The sequence below is a fragment of the Grampus griseus genome (assembly GCF_964374135.1).
Source record: "Grampus griseus genome assembly, chromosome: 15".
Classification (NCBI taxonomy): Eukaryota; Metazoa; Chordata; class Mammalia; order Artiodactyla; family Delphinidae; genus Grampus; species Grampus griseus.
In genome coordinates, this window is record NC_139009.1 from 74936302 (window position 1) to 74957281 (window position 20980).

Consider the following 20980-nt stretch of genomic DNA (forward strand, 5'->3'; position numbering starts at 1 on the left):
TATTTTTATGAAACTTTTCTAGTATTATGTTTTATCTTGTTGGTTTGGGTACAAGAGTACATGTATAACTTGGCTTAGTTGTAAAAACTTTTGAAAAGTTTACAGATGCTGATAGATAAATTGGTAGATTTTCTGAATCTTTTACTACTTTTATTAAAAAGTTTTAGAGGTTGCCTGTGGAGAGGGTATTTGGTTTGGGTTTTTAGTACTTAGGGCTCTTTCCCACTATAGAGCAATCCACTCGGTTTAAGCACTTTGCTTTTATATACCTCAAGCTGTATATAAGATGTGACCTGAAATTATGTCACACTCAGCAGAGGTAGATAAGTAATAATTATGTAGTTTAACTTCTAATTGGGATTCTGTGTATCTGTATTCTCTTTTTTTTTTTAGGGGGGCAGAATAATTTTTGCTGAGGGTGTGACTTTGATCTCTTGAGTTTAAATTAGAGGTTATATCAATTTATATCTAAATCTTTTTCTTTATATAGCATTCATTTTTGTTGGCAAAGAAGTCCGGGGAGAATGCAGCAAAGTTTATTATTAATTCGTATCCCAAATATTTTCAGAAAGACATAGCTGAACCTCATATACCGGTAAGGAGAGGTAATTGGACTTTTCAGATAATACTATGTAATTGTAACTTAAACTAAGTTTTTATGGTTCATATTTAAGTAGCTATTTGAATGCCTACAGTATTTGGGTGAAAAGTCTTTTAATGTTTATGGTTATCTTTGCTTACAATACTAACCTTTATTAAACTATATGTATTTGCTCTCCATTTTTTTCCCCCATTTGGTTTCTGTGACACCAGACTCTTAGATCTTTACCTCTGTGACTGTTCCTTTTTCGTTTCCCTCATTAGCTTTTCTATCTACTCCTTAAGCCTTGGTGTCTTTTTCTTAGGGTTCCATGCTCAGGCACTTTCTCTTTTTTCTGTTCAGAATCTTCCTGCTTCAGTGACCCTTATACTCCATTTGGCATTCTTGTATATCTGGCCTAGGTATCTCTACTTTGAAGTCCAGATTGCATTTCCAGCTACCTCTGTTCTGTAGTCATGAGGAGTGTGCAGGGCCTGCTGTGTGTTAGGCCTTGTGCTTAGCGTGTCATACAGTGGTGAGCGAAACATGGGCTCTGCCCTCCTGAGTTTATTAGTGGAAATAGTAACTCAGACTCATTATGTCTAAAACTGCTCCCTCTCACATCTCCCTACTTTCCGAAGCACTCACACACACACACACTCAGACACACCCTCTTGTGCTTCTCAAGCAGCGACTCTTGGGGACAAATTAGGTAGTCAGTGTGATTGTGTCCATAAAAATATTAGAATCCTGAACTAAGACAGCGGCAGCAGTGGAATGATCATTTGTTGGCTATCCTTTCCCCGTTAAGTTTCTGACTTAACAGTTACTCTTCTATGTTTAGCTCACTTCTGCTTAAAGCTGTCCGTGGATCCCCTGCCCCCATGGCGGGCAGCATTCGCATACCTCTGAGACCTCTTACATCATTTATCATTCACGCTGTATCATAATTATTCCTTATTTGCTTTCTCTGTTAGATTGTGAGCATCTTGAGGGTAGAGAATGACTTCCGTCTGTTTATCCCCAGTGTCTAGCTTAGTGCCTGGCATCGAGTAGTAGGCCTTCAATAAATATTTGGGTAAATTGGTGAGTGAGGTAAAATCAGCATACCTTGGTAGTACTAAACGTTTAGAGTAAAAGAAGTATCAAGGATGAAAGGTTTCTGTCTTTGCAAACTGGGTGTCCTGTGGCACTTTTAACCAAGATTGGGAGGAAAGTAGGAAGGATGGTTTTAGCAAGGGAAAAATAAGTTCACCTTGAAATTGGGAAGTTTGGTTGGAAATTAGATTCTTCAGATATGGATTAAATATTTATGTTTGGGTGCTTTTAAATTCTCCGCCCCAAGCTAGGAGATCGCTAAGTAATCTTGTTTTGGAGACTGGAGAGGTTTTTTGAAATAAGTTATATTCACTACAGAGGTATTCTTGTTAAAAATATAGTATCTGGTACATGAAGCATGAATTGGAGCAGTGAAGTTTTATTTTGGTGGGTTGGTGATCAAAATTTTGTCCTACCCGGTTACCTTTGACATTGCCTTGTTTGCAGTAACTTTAGCCATCTTGTTTTCCTAGTGTTTTATGCCTGAGTACTTTGAACCTCAGATTGAAGATATAAGTGAGGCTGCTCTGCAGGAACGAATCAAGCTCAGAAAAGTCAAAGCTTCTGTGGACATGTTCGATCAGCTCTTGCAAGCAGGTGACGAAGTTCATTTGCAGCCTCTTGGGAACATGGGCTTGGCAGTGGGCCACAGTTACGTATGTGATCCAGATAAGTTACGAGTAGAAGTTACAAGTGCTGTGCTACTTCCTCTGCTCAGTGGCTGTGTTTGTGTTCTTTATAGTTTAATAAGTCATATTTCTTGTTCTGCTTGAGCATCATTTTAAAACCGTGGGTGGGGTAGAGTTGCAACTTTGTTAGTATCTTGTCCTCTTGTGCTGTATCAGAGGCAGACAAATTATACAGCCGTTCTTCCTTAGCTTCTGTTTTTAACATCAGGTGTGTACATACTCTATTCACATTTCCTATATTCTTTAAGTATGTTTGGAAGGCATAAAGCAGGCAAAAAAATACTTAAAAAGGAAAGAGCGCTAAGCTGCGGGATCAGAGGTTTGGATAGGTTCTGGCACCAGTTAGCACTGTGGCCTCGAAGAAGTCACTTCTGTCAAATCCTGCGGCTCTGAATTTGATCTGGATGAACCTCCCGGGGTGTAGATGTAGGTGCCAGGGCTTGTAAGCTGTCATGAGAATGTACCTATAGTAGCATGGAAGGCAGCAGCATTAATCTTTAGAATCCCGAGTGCTGTTCAGTGATTTAGGAGAAAAATCAGCCAAACGTGCAAGAGATAGAAACTGGACTGAGTCACTCAATACAGCCTTAAACACAACAAGAAACATTTGCAGAAAGCTGTGTTTGATTTGAGAATTTTGGTGTGTAGCCTGTTAAAGCTTCGGGTGTATAAATGAATTGCTGATGCAGGTCATCATTTAGGGAGGCTTTTCCCCCTGCTGGTTGAGCACGATAAACATCTTAGTGCTAAGACTTGTCTTCCTTTGTTTTACACGCTGTGTGGTGTAGGCACATGCAGATGTTCAGTAAGCATTACTATAGACAGTGTGTCGAACCCGTAACACTCGACTCATTCACAGTAATGGAATGAGGCAGCATACTGGGAGAGGAAACAAAATTTTATTATTAGGCCCTAATAAGTGCCATGCGCTTTGCTAGGCATTGAATTATACACCTTATGAGTTGGTGTGCTTCTCGCCATTTTATAAAGGAAACTGACTACAGGTAATCTTTAGGGTTACACAGCTTTGAGATGGTAAGAGCCAGTCAAGTTACACTCCATCACCGGTGTCCCGTCCACTCTGCCATGCTGTCTTTTCTGGGCTTTTAAGTTTCCTGATGGGCATTTGTATTATCAGTATATTTTCTTTAGATAAATGCAGTTAGTTTTCTTTTAAAGCACTAAATTATGTTTCATACTTCTTCCTGTTCCCTTTTCTCCCCCTTCATAAGAGTCAAGATGGGAACATAATGTTTTGAGCAATAATTTTTTAAAGGCTACTATAATTAGGCATTTATGCTAGTATTTCTAGGCAGGTATTTCAGTGAGGGCCTGGGTCCAAGTGGAATAGTTCTGCTTGCATTTGTAAAAATGGAACTGGCCCCGGGGGACGACGTGGCAGTCATTTGCAGAGGGTTCAGTTTGAAGATGATAGTTAGAACCGTGAGATAATTTCTCTGGGGATATGAGTCCATAAAATAAATGAGCACAGGGTCAAACTTGATCTTGTGTTTTCTCTTTTCTGTCACACGGCACTGTTAGGGATTGTGTCCTGTCTGCATCGCTCCGCGTGTTTAAGCTGATGTGGAGTGTACACGCATCCCTCAAGAAGGTGATGGCTGAGACTGAATAGGTGGCCAGGAAGGCCACAGCTCATGGAAAAGTGAAGAATTTTCATCTAGTAGGCTCTAGTTCTTGGATGCCTCAAGGTTTCTTTCCCTTTTTTCTCACTACCCACAGGAACCACCGTATCTCTGGAAACAACTAACCGTCTCTTGGATTTATTATGTTACTATGGTAACCAAGAGCCCTCAACTAATTATAATTTTCAACAACGTGAACAAGCAGAAGAGTTGGTAATGGCTTTGGCAGTGATTTTTAAAGTTTCTTTTGGTAGCAATACCTCCTCAAAGTAAGGCAGGTTCTTGTGCCATGTGTTAGGGTCGAAGAGATTTGTTCTGAGGTGTGGTGGGGCATGGTACATAGCCTGGACAAAAATGTGGAGAAGGAGACGGATTTTAACAATTGTTTTGCCCTGGTTCCCTCCTTAAAAATATTTTGACCTTGCCTGCCACATGCAGCAAACCTTTGACCAGAAACGTTTGGACAGGCCCCTTTGTTGTTGTTACAGTGATAGTATGATGTGTAAGGGACGGGGCAAAAACCCCTGGTTCCAGCCGCCTCAAAAATTCATACGTAGGTGGGCAGAGAGGAGTGAGCATACTCTACACTTTAGAAATTAATATTTCTTAATAAACACTGGGTTTCCTTTTTGCCTTCTATTGGATCTGTATTTCCTTTGCTTTTCTGAAGTTTCCTCAGAGAATGCATTCCATTGTCATATTTTGTTTTATATCTGTTGGTGATGGTTCATTTCAGGAAGAGGCCACAGAGGGAAGTAACGAGAAACCTAAGAGGAAGGCTGGTCATCAGCTTGGAGTTACTTGGAGGTGTGTTACAGCATGATTAGAACTTTGTGTTATGGCTCCGTACAGTGCGTGGAATGTTCCCCATCAGCCCCGAAGAAGATACGATCCTGGAATATTCTAAAATGAAGTTTGTTTTCATTGTGCAGTATAAATGTCTCAGTTGGTTTTCATATGATTTTGGACCGTTTTTCATTAGATCTTTGCCTCCAGCCAGCAGCACAAGGTTGACACCTGACTTCTTTTTTCCATCTAACTCCATGCAACCTTCATGTTATGGTTCTTTTGGTAGTTTCATCAGTAGTCCTACCCTGCAATATATACCTCTAATTCTAAAAGATTCACAGTTTTTTATTATGTTAGAATACACATGCTAGAGCATAGTTCTAAGTTCAGACTAGTGGCCAGCAAACAGAAGTATTCACTTCAGAACAAAAGGTGAATATCATTTAACATTTCAGAATTAAATTAACTGAGTAGAAGCTCTAAATAAAAGAAAGGTATTTCATATGGATGTCTGAGAAAGGCAAGCTACCATTAATATCTAAAGTCTTTTTTGAAGTGATAAAATGAATAGAATCAAAAATTAATTTTTTTCAGTAGATATTAATAATTTCTCATAGTGGTTAAGAGCATTGACTGTGGAGCACCATTTTGGCCCAAATCCTGGTTCTGTCTGATTTCCAAGACATACTGGTAACAGGGAGAATCAAGGTAGAGCATGATTTGTATAACATGGCACATTGATAGGCTAGAATAGGACAAAGGATTCTAGAGACACCGCTTGTCTGTGGTTGCCTCTGGGGAATTGTATCCAATTGAAAGAGGGTGGGGAAACGTCACTATGTACCCTGCTGTGCAGTTTGCTTTTTGTTTAATACCTTGAGTATATATTACACCTTTTCAGTCCTGGTTCTGCCACTTAGCCTGTAAAGCCTTGGACAACTTGAGGTCTTTGAGCCTCAGTTTTTCCTGTTTTCAAAATGATGATAACCATGTCTTCCACTCTGGGTGGCAAGAATTACTTGGAATTATACACATAAAATGCTTAGCACGGTGCCTGGAACATGGTAAGTTGGTGGCTATTACTGGTTTTTCCTGTTTCCTCTGGTTCACATTTACTTTCTTGTGTCTAGAGCAAAAAACAATGCTGAGAGAATCTTTGCTCTAATGCCAGAGAAAAATGCACATTCCTACTGCACAATGATCCGAGGAATGGTGAAGGTAACGTTTGTTTTATATATCTTTTTTTTTTTTTTTTTTTCGGTATGCGGGCCTCTCACTGTTGCGGCCTCTCCCGTTGCGGAGCACAGGCTCCGGGCGCGCAGGCTCAGCGGCCATGGCTCACGGGACCAGCCGCTCCGCGGCATGTGGGATCTTCCCGAACCGGGGCACGAACCTGCGTCCCCTGCCTCGGCAGGTGGACTCTCAACCACTGCGCCACCAGGGAAACTCTGTTTTATATATCTTTATCTTCCCCTAAATCAGCACTTCTCAACCTCAGAACTGTTCACCGTTGGGCCAGATAATCTGCTCTTGTGGAGCTGTCCAGCGCCTTGAAGGGCGTTGAGGAGCCGCTCCTGTCCACTGCATGCCGGTGGTGCATCCTTCCCGCCCCAGCTGTGACAGCCAAAATGTCTCCAAGCATTATTCAGTGTCTCCTGGGAAGCAGCGTTGCCCCAGTAGAGAACCACTGCACGGAGGATACGTTTCTTGAGAATGAGACCATATCTGTTTACTACTGTGTTCCCAAACCCTAGAGCAGTCGATACGCACATATTTCTTAAATGAACAAATTTGATGATCCTTAATTTTCATACTTTCCCTTTTCCAGCACCGAGCTCCTACGCAGGCATTAAACTTGTACACTGAATTATTAAACAACAGACTTCGTGGTAAGTGTGTTTGGAGAATTCCCCTCTGTCCTTCCTCTTCTTTCCTTCTCTCAGGCATCTATAAAATCTCAGGATTTTACCTCAGTCATTTGTTCATTCTTAATCTTTTCCTGTGGTATTGGTGATTGAAGCAGGAGTCCAGAGCCAGAGAAAAGAATAGTTTTCTAGTTTTGTAGACATGTGCGTGTGTCTTTGCCTTTAATCTTCAACCCCAGATTTTGTTAAAGTAGTTTTCTTCTTTTATAGCTGATGTGCACACCTTCAATTCATTGATAGAAGCAACAGCATTCATGGCGAATGAGAAATCAGAAGAAAAATGGAATAATATACTGGTAAGGAGGAACTCTCACTTTGTCTTCTAATAGGCCTAAAATATTCTTTGCTAGGAGTACGTGGGTTGGAGACAGCATTCACTGAGCATCTTCATGGCAGTCACTGTGCTGGGCGCTCAGCTCATGGTGACCTGTTCACACCCTTCCAGCAACCCTGTAGTTTACGTAGGTGTATCTGACATGTGACCCAAGCATACAGCTCGAATCCAGGAAGACCTGGGTTGCTCTATTCACTTATTTCTCATAATGGTTTTTTCATTAAAATGAGACACATTTATTGCAAAAATTTATTAGCTAAGATTTAAAAAATTGAGGGGCTTCCCTGGTGGCACAATGGTTAAGAATCTGCCTGCCAATGCAGGGGACACAGGTTCGAGCCCTGGTCCAGGAAGATCCCACATGCCGCAGAGCAACTAAGCCCGTGCGCCACAACTACTGAGCCTGTGCTCTAGAACCCTTGAGCCACAACTACTGAGTCCACGTGCCACAACTACTGAAGCCTGTGTGCCTAGAGCCTGTGCTCCACAACAAGAGAAGCCACTGCAATGAGAAGCCCGTGCACCGCAACGAAGAGTAGACCCTGCTTTCCAAAACTAAAGAAAGCCCACAGCAGCAACAAAGACCCAATACAGCGAAAAATAAAATAAATTAATTTTTTAAAAAGATTGAAATCACTGGATTGAAGTGACAGGAATAGAAACCGTGTTATACCATACTGCGCATGTAAAAAAGGAAAAAACGCAATCCATTCTAGTCTGCTCTCTTGCTTCAGTCTCAAACTCACTGGGCCGCTAAAGACAGTTGGACACCTTGATCACATGCTGTCAGGGTAACTGATGGAGGGGCTTCTCTAAGGGGCAGAGTTACTCGTCCTGCTAGTTACTAGATAGTTCTGAAATTGGGGATGTATTTATAAATCTACTTTAAACATAGGCAGAGACCCCAAGTCTTTTTTAGTATGTTACATTAGTTTATTGGATAAATTACCTACCAGCCATAAAAAATACTTCCTGCTTTTGATTCAACTAGGACCTGTTGAAACAAATGGTTGCACAGAACGTGAAACCCAACCTACAGACTTTTAATACTATTCTGAAATGTCTCCGACGATTTCATGCAATTGGAAAATTGCCAGCCTTACAGACCTTACGGGAAATGAAAGCCATTGGAATTGGTGAGGATGTGTCCTAGTGTCCCTCACTGAAGACAGTGCTGACCAGAGGTTTCAGGTCCAGACAAGCAAAAAAGAGACTAAACTCTTTTGCTGTTTACATAGTATGTTGGGAATTTCCTTTCTAGCACATTTTAATTACGTGTATTTATTATGATGGGAACTCTTTTATCATCTATAGGAAGTTACATTCTTTTAGTATTTTAGGTACTTTTTTATGGATTTCTTAATTCTAGGGAGAATTGTTCTCCTACAGTTGGCTGGTTTTAAACTCGTGACATTTTCTAGCATAATTAAGTATTTGAACCCAGTTGTGTGCTAGTGTGTTGTATATTTTTCAGTAATTACTTTATTGAAGGATGTTTTGGGAATCAATTCACTTTGGTATGCTTTAGTTTTCTTAAATGAAACTCATTGTGCATTGGCTGTAATAGGTGTCTGGACTTTCTAAGAGGGATTCAATCTCTGACACCTTTCCATATTTACATTGATCATATGAGCTAGCAAATGTCTTTGTTCAGAGGAACAGAAATGTATCTTTTACTTAAATACCAACATTAATATGTTTTTAGATCAGTGTGCCTCAGTGAGCTGTATTTTGTATAGCTGTGTTTGACTTATTTTATTTTTTTCCTCTATGTACCTGGTAATATAAGAACCCTCGCTTGCAACGTATCACTATATTATTCAGCTGTTTTATCAACATGGTATGTATGTCATTATGCTACTAATTTATGTAGAAATTAGGCTAACTTCACTGCTTATGAATTAAGACTAGACAGTTCACAAAATAACATTGTCTACAGCCTGAGCAAACCGTTATTCTTGAGGAGAGTAACATCTTGTTTGTGATGTAAAACTTGAGCTGGAGGGGAGGGAGGTCATTAAATGTACTAACAAGGATGGTGGGGCTTCCCTGGTGGCACAGTGGTTAACAACCCGCCTGCCAATGCAGGGGACACGGGTTCAAGCCCTGGTCCAGGAAGGTCCCACATGCCACGGGGCAACTAGACCCATGCGCCACAACTACTGAGCCTGCGCTCTAGAGCCCGTGAGCTACAACTACTGAACCCATGCTCCTAGAGCCCATGCTCCGCAACAAGAAAAGCCACCGCAATGAGAAGCCCACGCACCGCAACGAAGAGTAGCACCCGCTTGCCGCAAGTAGAGAAAGCCTGTGTGCAGCAACGAAGACCCAGTGCAGCCAGAAATAATTATTTTTTTAAACAAAAGAAAGGATGGTGTACAGTTTTGGTCAGGAGAAACTAGTCTGGAGTTCCTTTTGCTCTCCAGAGCTGTGCTGTCCAATACAGTAGCTACTTAGCCACACATGGCTATTGAATTAAAATGAAATAAAATTAAAAATTCCTTCATGGCATTAGTGCTCAGTAGCCGCTTGTAGCTGCTGGCTACATGTTCAGCGATGCAGGTGCAGGGCATTCCCATCCTTGCAGGAAGCTGCTGGACGGTGCTGCCCCACAGTAACCTTAACTTTCTTTTGAAACCTCATGGGAGAACCTTGAGGCTCTGTCTGTCACCTAGTTTTAGGTCAGCTGTGCTCTATTGAATGGACTTTGGAGCAAGGCACACCTGAGTTGAAATTTCACCTCTACCATTTACCACCTGTGTCAGAAGGAACTGGATACCTTACCTGAGTGATGCCATCACGGTGTAATGATGAAATGAATTATGCACAGTGTCCTGTCCTGTGCTTGGAAGGCAGGTAGTAGGCACTCACAGTCTGTTGGTTCCTATCCATTTGCCCCAACCTGAGAAAGAACCTCTGGGTTCAGAAATGACAATTCTAGTCCTTCTGTCCTGTGGTAGACTTTATGTGTGAAAACAACAGAAAACCTCGATTATCTGTTTTGGAGGGCTAGTTTTACAAAATTCACATTCTCACCTGTCGGGAAGTAAGGGCAGTTAACTGACTTTATCTTGAAGACAGGTGAACAGTTTCCATGGTAATTCTGTCTTCCAAAATTTTACTCAACTTCGGGGTCATTTTGCTGAAACTATTATTTCTGACCCCAAAGCCTATTCCATTTCTCCTCAACATCACATATCACTTTGGTTCCGTTGCTAACTAAAGTCATTGGTACTTGTGCTTCCTAAGTAATACCCAGGGCTGTGGGGGGAGGAATGTTGGTGTGTCTGAGGGGTATAAATTGGCTGCCTGTAATAATAATTTCTAGGAATTTACCCAAAGGAGAAAGCCTAAAATAATGAAGAAATGATACATATAAAATAGGTTATTATAAAACTAACAGAATAATTAGGATTGCTAACAAATGAAAACATGCTTGAGGAACTTCAAAAGTACATCTGTGCTGTCACGGAAAGTATATTATCACTTGCATATGGATAAGGTGGGGAAGGGATGTGGATTAATAATGTGAAATGTTTAACTGGAAATGTCATAGTTGCATTTTAATTCTACAGTTTTCTTTTTCTTGGCTCCCATCCTGGTTATATTTAAAAGGAGCGCAAATGTTTATTAGCAAAAACGTGTTTGTTTTCTAAGTATGCAGGCTTAGTGAGGGTCTGTCTGTCTCCCGTTTCAATGCAAGTTGACCTTGTGAGGAGCCTAAGAAGGAAGGGTGGAGTCTTTGTTGGGAGCACCTGTAACTGTCCCAGGTCTTGGGGAGAGCTGCACTCCGTGCAGAGGGTGCGCTCGTTGCTCAAGCAGGGATGTGCCCAGCCAGCTCCGTGCCTTGGGTGGAGGAAGGAGAAATGCGGCCTTAGGACTAGTTCTGCACACCCGGTGGTTGTACAGGAAGCGAACTCATGAGAAAACCCACTTGCCTTCTTGTTCTGCAGAAAACCCTTCAAAAGGATCGTCCCTCATCATCTATGACATCATGAATGAATTAACGGGAAAGAAATTTTCTCCAAAGGACCCGGATGACGGTATGTACAGAAATTGCTTGTATAAGACAGAGAGCCCTGTTTTCCTGACTGCCGGGTATTAGAGCCTTGTGAGGACAGGGTTTAATTTAGCTTAGTGATTCTTGGAAGCTGTATGCTTCCTGTGCTTCCCCTCCTGAGTTTTTACGCCGTTAGGTTTGTCTTACACGTTACCAGTTTTGTTGCCAGGATTTTTATTAATGTTACTGACTTGAAAACGTTTTATCCATAGTAACCAAGGCTCTTGTGAACTTTGATTTTCAGATATGTTTTTTCAGTCAGCCATGAGGGTTGTAAGTACAATTTCTTGCTTAACTTTTGTTTTCCTTTTTTCTTTTATCCATCTCCTAAATTCATCGTTGGGGAGGTGGGGGGATTCTCCCTGATTCTTTCACTTCCTGACTCTTACTTATATTCATGTCTTTAGTTCTAATTTTTATTCCTCTTAAATCTCTACAAAGTCACAACATTCCTGCCCTGTGTTTATTGTATACATTTTCTTTTTTCATACCTTTCTTCAGAAAGTAAGGTTTGAAAGTAAGGTTTCAGAGTATTTCATATTTGCCTATTGGTAACTTTTTAAATTGATGGTTTTTAAGTTTGGTTTTTCATCTTATCATACTAATCACAGGAAAATTTTCAAGCAGTTTCAGAATGAATTAGCATATCCTATTATCCCCTAAGGATATATATTATTATATATATATTATTCCCTAAGGACAATTGCTTTACATTTTAGTGAGTGTCCTTCCAGGTTTTCTCCTTTGGTTATTCAGACATGCACGTCCAGACTCATTTCCATGTTATCTTGTTTGTTGACAGCAGTACAGTTATTTCACAGGAGGGAAGGACTTCTCCTGTGGGTGGGTTTTGGAGTTACTTCATGGGTTTTTTGCCAGTATAGTGATGCTGGAGTGAGCACTCCAGCTGTCTTGTGCATGGCAACCAGGTGTTTTCATATAGTTACTAAATATAGGTATAATTACTAGATTAAGGTTATTTTGTTTTAAATTTCACAGAACTTGGTGATTTGTTTTGATTCCTCCCTCCCCCCCATTTTCTTGTAATTCATTTGCTGTCAACCAATAATAATGTTAAATCAGCATAGATGTTTCCGCAGGTAACTGTACTTCTTTATATAATGAGCTCTTTATGTAATGAGCCACTGTTGGGCTGATAAGGATCGCAGAATGATGCTTATTTACTACTTGTAAATTTTCAGTGCTCATCTCTCAGAGATCTAGAACTTGCTTACCAGGTCCATGACCTTTTAAACACTGGAGACAACCGGAAATTCATTGGACCGGATCATCGGCGTTATTTCTACTAGTAAGTGTATTGGAAATGTATCCTTCTGCATTAACGGAGCACCTGTATGCAACCAGTAGTCAGTTCTGCCAGTGGGAGGCTATTGGTGGCCTAATTTTAGGCAGCTTGACCCTGACGTAACAGTGTAAGTTAACTGAACACTTGAAGAGTCAAGCAGTGGTAAAACTGATTTGTCAGACTGAGATGTCTGCTGTGTATCTTTTAAGCTGTTTTTATTTGTGACACTTTGGGGGTTTTTGTTGTTGTTTTTGTTTGTTTTTTTCACCACACAGCGTGCAGGATGTTAGTTCCATGACCAGGGATCTATCCCGCAACCCCTGCAGTGGAAGCGTGGAGTCTTAACCACTGGACTGCCAGGGATGTCCCTGTAACACTTTAAATCCATATATCTTTTCCCTGTAAACCCTCCTATTTTATGTTTTTGAATTCATAGGAGGGTGGGTCCCTAAAGATTTCATTGCAGCCTCATTTGTTTTTGAAGATGAACATGTTGGAGCCCAAAGAGACTCCTTAAATGGGTTTGCTTTTAAACAGAGAAAAACCAGAACTTAAGGAGGCAGACTGTTTATAGGTGTGTGATGGTTCTCTTCTATGTGGTCCAAATCCTCGCTTTACGTTGAACGCTTTTAAAATGAATAGGAGATCTGCTCTCTCCTCACCATGAGCTGAGAGTATAACCAGGAGGTGGCATCAGTGACTGGTTGAGGATTAGAAGGTGTTAACTGGGAAGTCCAGAAAGCACAGTTAGCAGCACCTCCTGGGTCCAGCATTGGCCTGTGTAACTTGAAATTGTGTGTAACTTACTGTCTTTAAATTTTGTGTAACGCGTCATCATATGACTGTGCTGTAATTTTGTCATTCCCCTATTAAGCACGGATTTTAAACTAAACATGCTTTCTTTCTCCATTACAGTTCCAAGTTCTTTGGTTTGCTTTGTCTAATGGAACAAATTGATGTCACCTTGAAGTGGTATAAGGACCTGATACCTTCAGTAAGATGATTCATTACTTACCATTTATCATTGTAGATGTTTGTGGTTGTCTTTGCTGAGTAACACTTAAAAAATGTATTTGTATTTTTCTGAATCAGGTATTCTTTCCACATTCCCAAACACTGATAGATCTTCTCCAAGCATTAGATGTGGCCAATCGGCTAGAATTGATTCCTCAGATCTGGAAAGGTCAGTTTCAGCTTATGTGTCCCGACCCATCTCATTTTGTCTTATGTTTTGATTAACAAGCATGTTAACACTGTTAGGGAAGAAAACTTCCTTTTTTTTTTTTTTTTTTTTAATTTATTACTACTCTTTATTTATGTTTTGGCTTTGTTTGGGTCTTCCTTGCTGTGCGCGGGCTTTCTCTAGTTGCAGCGAGAGGGGGCTGCTCTTCGTTGCGGTGTGCGGTCTTCTCATTGCAGTGGCTTCTCTTGTTGCGGAGCATGGGCTCTAGGCATGCGGGCTTCAGTAGTTGTGGTACGTGGGCTCAGTAGTTGTGGCTCACAGGCTCTAGAGCGCAGGCTCAGTAGTTGTGGTTCACGGGCTCTAGAGCGCAGGCTCAGTAGCTGTGGCGCACGGGCTTAGTTGCTCCACGGCATGTGGGATCTTCCCGGACCAGGGCTCAAACCCGTGTCGCCTATGTTGGCAGGCGGATTCTTAACCACTGTGCCACCAGGGAAGTCCCCAAAACTTCCATTTTTGACTAAATTGAATGCAGTAGTTGAGGTCTACTTTAGGGTCATTTGCTCATGTTACATATTGGATTGCGTGAGTGACAGTGTAGTGGAAAAGACCTAAATTGGTTCCTTTGTGACAAGAAAAGGCTGGGTTTTGTGCAGTTGTGTGACATCAGTGTTAATTACCTGGGACACCCAAAATATCAACCCCCGAAGCCTGTACCGTTCGTTCCTCTATACCATGTTGCATCACTGTGCTTCAGTAGCTAACCAGGGGCTTCTCTGGTGGCGCAGTGGTTAAGAATCCGCCTGCCAGTGCAGGGGACATGGGTTCAATCCCTGGTCCGGGAAGAGCTCATATGTCGCAGAGCAAGTAAGCCTGTGCGCCACAACTGTTGAGCCTGCGCTCTAGAGCCTGCGTGCCACAGCTGCTGACACCTGAGCACCTAGAGCCCATGCTCCGCGACAAGAGAAGCCACCGCAATGAGAAGCCCACGCACCGCAAGGAAGAGTAGACCCCGCTCGCCGCAGCTAGAGAAAGCCCGCGTGCAGCAACGAAGACCCAACGCAGCCAAAAATTTTAAAATAAGTTAAATAAATAAATTAAAAAAAAAAAGTTAACAGTCAGTGATACTCAGGTTTCTAAGAAACAGCCATGACTGTGGGTTTGTGTGTGTGGTTGTGTGTAAATTGGCTGCAGAAGATGCTGTATGTCATCCACTAGGTGACTGATCATAAACTCAGTTTCCGTCTGCCTCAGGTTGCCTTGAGACAGAGACTATAGCCCCGCCCTCCTACCTTACAAGGCTGCTCTAATGATAGTGTACGAGGACTACTGACGATTCCCACGTGCTGTAGAACCGCGTGGAGCTGGTGGCTGCTGGAGTGTGGTGCACGTGCCGTGCTAACACTTGCCTGGGAGCACGTTACTGGTGCTGGCTTTCACTGCTCATTTGTCCTTTCCTACCATGAATCATCCTGCTAGTTTTCTGGAATCCTGGAATACATGTCAGCAATGTATGTTCACCCCTCCAACCAAATATGGGTGACTGCTGACAGTGGACAAAGGTCAGCCAAAGAGTCTTGGTTTTACATGCCAGTGACTTCTCACTCTGTTCTTTTTTGTTTCTAGATAGTAAAGAATATGGTCATACTTTTCGCCGTGACCTAAAAGAAGAGATTCTGATGCTTATGGCAAGGGATCGGCACCCACCAGAGGTAGGCTTGTGTTGACACTCAGGTTTTGCTGTCGTTATTAGGTGTATACTAACCAGTGTATCCTCTAATACTGAGAGCCGGTGAGGGTCATTTCCATGGTTTTACCTATCATTGTGGAGAATTCTGCCATCTAAAGTCACTCTTATTCCTCTAGTCCAAAGCAAGCAGCATGAAAATGGATCCTCTCGATCCTGACAGTTAATAGCAGCTTGCCTTCTTGTAAATTTCTCTCTAAAAAGAAAACCCGTAGTTGGATTTGAAATATGTGGCTGATCCCATTATTACCCCAGGGCAGAGTGCTTTGCTTTTTTTTTTTTTCTTAAATACTGTATTACTGTGTGCTGTACATGTGATGTGTTCCAACGGTAAAATGCATTGCTTACAAATTTTAATGGTCCTATGGAGTCTCCCGAACTTAAATTCTCATAAAACCAGTTGGGCATTTCCGCTGACTCTCAGAGCGTCTCAGCTGCAGGTGGCGTTTGCTGACTGTGCTGCAGATATCAAATCGACTTATGAAAGCCAGGATGCCAGACAGATGGCTCCCAGTTGGCTGGCCAGCTCTCTGAACCACATAGCCGTCCTCTTCTTAAGGGCTGGGAGAACCCAGGAAGCCTGGTGAGTACAGTACATGCCACACATGTCACTGGAAGCACCTGTACTTGGATCTCAGAGAACGTTTACCCGGTCATTAGAGTTTCTCTAATTTGGCTGCACACTGTGTAGTTTATCAGGAGACAAACGAGTTTTCTACGTACTGTGTTTTCTATAGGAATTTCCAAATACCAACTAAAAAAGCAAACTTGGGGAAGAGGAACCAGTATACATGATGAGTTTAAGAGAAGGTGTGGTTCAGTGGGCTCATTCTCTTTCCGTTTTTGTTTTCTGTATTTGTGGGCGAGTCACTTCTCCGTTCACTTGAGTAGAACAAAGTGATTAGAGAATCTTAATTTTGAAAATGTTTTGGTCATTTGGTTTATTCATCTCATGGGTGCTTCTCCGCCCCCCCCACCCCCCAGCCTAAAATGCGGGCTGTGTACTGGGACTTCCGGAACCTGGCATTTTACCAGTTTACTAAACCTGGCCTTGACTAGAACCTGTCTTTGGTTGGTGCCACTGTATTCTAGTTCTGTGTGTTCATCAGCACTTCACTCACATACTAATTTCTGGTGTTTAACTGTGAATAGAGACGTTATGCATAGTCGTTTTTCCAAAAGTGGAGAAGTCAGTGAGAGTCCTTGCTAGGGGCGGTTCCGATGTGTATTGTTTTGGATATAACCGTGTGTTGGTGTTAAGAGCCAGTGACAGGGCTTGTTGTGCCTGGCTGTTCACTAGAGAGGACCTTAATTTGAACATGATGGTCAGTCCACGGTGTGGATGTTTGCTCTCTCCACGAAAGGCTGCTAAAGGTTTTGCTGCCTCCTCTGATCATAACTGGTGGCAAATCACACAGCCGGCTACACAGCTGCTGACAAACATTTGATGCTTGGACTTGTCGACTAGGGCAGGTTGACACACGCTTGTTATGAATCAGGCTGTGATGATTGGCGCAGGGGTACGGACCTCAGCTGATCATGGGAGCTGAGTGTATGTGTTTGTCCTTTGTCCTGCGTGTGGCAGGATGACGGCAAGCACTTACATGAGACTGATGCCTTAATCTGAGCCTGCTCTTCATAACGTCGTTTTAGGACACACTGAGCTCACACTGGATTGTAAGAGGAAAGAGATCAAATTGTATTTGCGTCCCTCTCTTCCCACTGCCCACATGATATCATACATTCCCTCCCTGGGGGGACAGAAGTGATCCTCTGGAGGATATGCCTCAGCAATTCTCAATGCTGGCAACAAAGCAGATTTGCCTTTGAAATTTGTAATGCTATGTGCATATATGAAATTTGGGAAGAGGGGGCTGAGGCACCTGGGGTGATTCTGATGGGAAGATAGGGCTGGGAGCTGGTGGAGCTCACAGACGTGTCTCCAGGAGCTTCCCCTCTGCTTGTCAGGAAGGACACTTGGTCTCTGAGTCCAGGAGAAAAGCTATGGTCATTCGGTTGCCTTCTGTTCTATTAGTATTCATAATCTTTTTCCTATCTCATCTTGAACAGGAAAATGCTGGGGCTTTTCAGGAAACATAATAAGATCCCTGGGTAAGTTCAAGTTAACAGGGCTGCCTGGGGACATCCTGGATTAGCCACATGCGTTTAACTCTTATTGGGGGAAGGGGGTTGGAATTTCCTCACATACCTCAGCCATGGCAATTGGGCACTTTTCTGTTAGGCAGGTAGGTGATCGGTCACTCCTACCATCTAAGGCACCCTGAGGCAAGCGCTGTTTTTTTCAATCTGTGCTCAGTGATCACAGCACGCTGGGGATACATTGGCTGGATCCTCAGTGAAGGCATAATGAACCAGTGTTCATTGTTTATTTGGCCCTTTAAAGTCAGACTCCATGTAACTGTCTGCAAAGCTACTGTTGAGGATTTTACGACTGATCTTTGTAAGGTACTAGGTTTTGTATGTGAATCTTTGAGGGGTTTAGTTGGGGAATGTTGACATTTTTGCCTTTCACAGGAATGAGCTGCTGAATGAGTTTATGGACAGTGCAAAAGCATCCGGCAGCCCTGCCCAGGCCATTGAGATAGTGAAGCTGGCAGGTGCCTTCAGCTTACCTATTTGTGAGAGCCTCACCCAGAGACTAAGGGCTGACTTCACCCTCAGCCAGCAGCAGAAGTAAGTGCGTCCTGTATCATCACCATCAAGGAAAGTTATGAAAATGGAGCAGACCATTTGTCTGTCTGCCCATTCAGATGTTTGTAGCTTTCTACCCCCTGAACTTCCTTTCCTTGCAGAAAGTCAGGATTTAACGATATTTTTCGTTTGTCATAAAAGTCAGGGAGGCCTATAGGTTTATTTGCTGGTTGGAACCTTTCCCTTTGTTGCTTTAGTGCAGCTGCAGAGTCCCCCAGCCCCAAGCCTGAGTTGCAGTGTAACCCTCCCATTTATTTTTCTTACAGGGAAGCCCTGGGAGATCTAACTGCATTGACCAGTGACAGCGACAGTGACAGCAGCAGTGACAGTGACAATGACGTCGGCGAAGGCAAATAAAAGTGGTCGAATCAGGAGCTACTGTGGCCTAGCGTGGCTGTTGTGATTACACTTGAGAACTGAGATGTTAGTATTTAATTGTAATGTGAAGAAAACAAGAGAATACAGATTTGGTGAATCTTGATAACAACGCTCACTTGTTTACGTTTAATTCCTGAACTAAACCATCCATGCCAGGGTTCCCACGTGAACAGAAGGGGCACTGCCGTTTTCATTTCTTTGGACACACGTTGTGATGTTAAGCTCCGCACAACTGCAGTGTCTGTCAGCTGATGTCGGTGTGGTTTGCCCCTCCCCCAGTCCCCTCCATTGGGGACTGTAGCCTTTGTTGGCTGATGCTATGACCTGACACTTCCTCCGACTCAGAAAGCGTCTAAAGGAAGTTTTTGTACAATTACATCACAGTTGATACTGGGTCAGTAGTAGCCAAATTCAGGGATATTTATATGTGGGAAATTATTAATCTTAGAACTGATTAAACAACATCAGGAGTTTAGGCTGCACAGCTGGGAAGATGCAGACTGGAAATAAATACTGTAACTGAGGTACGTATGTATGCATTTCCATTACTTTTATAGAATAGCCCACAGCCTCCCACTAGGCTTGGGGCTTGCACGAGAGTTTCATCTCCCCCTTTCTCTCTGTGTGAGTGCTGGCACCTTCAGTTGTGCTGTACTTAAAGTGGCCTAAATGTATGTGATGACAAGAGGATTGAAGTGTCTTCTTGACATAATTGTGTATTGCTGGTAATCGAGTAGGTCGAGAACCTCTACTCCAGCCTCTCTCATGACTGGCAAGTGGTCTGGGAAGCAAACAGGAGCTTGTGAGGCTTGCAGGAGCTTCACAAGGGCTTCTAGCGCAGGCTGCTTAGCTCATAATCTGATCGCCAGATCTACCCAGGCATCCCAGGAGTTCTCGGATGAGCAACTTCATCCTTACCCTGCCGGGGTTGCCATTTATGGGCTACTGTGTTGTACATGTGTCTGTAACATGTGCCTGTCCCCATCTCCATTTGGCTATCCTCTGGCCAGGACCCAGTCAGTCATACATCCTCAGAAACCTAAGTATTGACTCATGTTTTCTCCTAGATCACCAGAATTTAAGACATCTAAGTGAGAGACAGAGGGCAGGGGAAATGACAGCAACTAGCTACTTAAGTATTCATGTGCATCGCCCCAGTAGCCCCTTGACATAGCAAATGAGCAAAAGGGATAGGTAGGGCAGATTAGCCTGTGATCTTGCCTTAAAACCTGCAAAGAGAACTTGGCTGCCTGGAAGCTTCTGTAAACTTGGCCCCTCCCTTTCCCTCTGGTTCATCAGCACCTGGAAATGGCTGATTCTTCTGGGCCGAGTATGCATTCAGTGCAATCCTTACAGATGGAGAACACTGACATTGCCGGGGAATCCTGCCAGAGAACAGTCCTCAGCATCGTGCTTTGCAGCTATGGCGTTGATGGCACGTGAATTTGTAGTGGACTTTCCAAGTGGGTGATGTTGTGGCCATGTGGTCTTAACTCTGTGCTACAGACATTCCAGATTCCTACTGTGGGCAAAACAACTGCTTCCAGCTTTTCAGAAAAAAATTAAGGCAGGCCTGTAGGATTGGTCTCCATTCTCTCTTTACCCTCTAATAGTATAAGGTGTTCTGTTTTTCTATGCCAAAGTTAATAACCTATCAATTTTGGTTTGGGTTCAATAGAACATTTGAGTACTCTTAATAAAATGGATTGTCTTACATCCTTCAAACTGCAGGGTTTGAAATCAGTTTTTGCAGAAGATGACTAGAATATTTTAATGAAATGGATTAGAAAATTAAGTACATTGCATACGTTCAAGTTGTGTGACATTCTTACAGCACCACAGACACATGCATATTGATAAACACGTGTAAGTGTACCTGATGGCGATGTAAAGTATTTTACTGCTGGTAAAAGGACGTGCTGTAAGATGGCAGTCACCAGGAGTGTGGATGGGCAGGGCAAGGTTTACAGAATCACTTAGATTAGATCTCAGTGGTAGAGTGGCAGTTTACCCGAGAAATGGGCATACTTTATTCGGTTGATTAAGGCGGTGTGCTAGGACATGGAGCGAGCAAATGTAAGGTACACAAAGTGGGGGTGAAGGAGGCTCCAGCCTGGCCCAGGAAGGAGCCTAACCTGTAAAAGAATGTTGTCTAGGGCCTTTCCTGGACAAAGTAACCATCACCCATATGATCACCTTCAACATCAAGATATTGTCCTTGGACTTCCCTGGTGGCACAGTGGTTAAGAATCCGCCTGCCAATACAGGGGACATGGGTTCCAGCCCTGGTCCAGGAAGATCCTACATGCTTCGGAGCAACTCGGCCCGTGTGCCACAAGTACTGAGCCCCGCAAGCCACAACTACTGAAGCCCACGCGCCTAGAGCCCATGTTCCACAACAAGAAGACACCGCAATGAGAAGCCCGTGCACCACAAGGAAGAGTAGCCCCCGCTCACTGCAACTAGAGAAAGCCCGCACGCAGCAACAAAGACCCAACGCAGCCAAAAATCAATAAGTAAAATAAATTTATTTAAAAAA

At 42.9% G+C, this 20980-nt stretch overlaps 1 protein-coding gene across 1 annotated transcript in view; it reads left to right on the forward strand.

Moving 5' to 3' along the window:
* The window catches only part of PTCD3 (pentatricopeptide repeat domain 3), a 31725-nt gene extending 11566 nt beyond the window's left edge, over positions 1 to 20159 (forward strand). The window contains exons 6-24 of the mRNA XM_082672240.1: positions 491 to 595; positions 2152 to 2275; positions 4108 to 4223; positions 4747 to 4817; positions 5930 to 6017; positions 6628 to 6688; positions 6935 to 7020; positions 8050 to 8194; positions 8848 to 8898; positions 11012 to 11101; positions 11363 to 11391; positions 12321 to 12427; positions 13340 to 13418; positions 13517 to 13607; positions 15231 to 15316; positions 15786 to 15934; positions 17422 to 17463; positions 17887 to 18045; positions 18330 to 20159. Of these exons, the coding sequence (XP_082528366.1) occupies positions 491 to 595; positions 2152 to 2275; positions 4108 to 4223; positions 4747 to 4817; positions 5930 to 6017; positions 6628 to 6688; positions 6935 to 7020; positions 8050 to 8194; positions 8848 to 8898; positions 11012 to 11101; positions 11363 to 11391; positions 12321 to 12427; positions 13340 to 13418; positions 13517 to 13607; positions 15231 to 15316; positions 15786 to 15934; positions 17422 to 17463; positions 17887 to 18045; positions 18330 to 18420 (1770 nt within the window). The 3' untranslated portion in view covers positions 18421 to 20159. The remainder of the gene's footprint in view (positions 1 to 490; positions 596 to 2151; positions 2276 to 4107; positions 4224 to 4746; positions 4818 to 5929; positions 6018 to 6627; positions 6689 to 6934; positions 7021 to 8049; positions 8195 to 8847; positions 8899 to 11011; positions 11102 to 11362; positions 11392 to 12320; positions 12428 to 13339; positions 13419 to 13516; positions 13608 to 15230; positions 15317 to 15785; positions 15935 to 17421; positions 17464 to 17886; positions 18046 to 18329) is intronic.
* Positions 20160 to 20980: the final 821 nt, after the last annotated feature.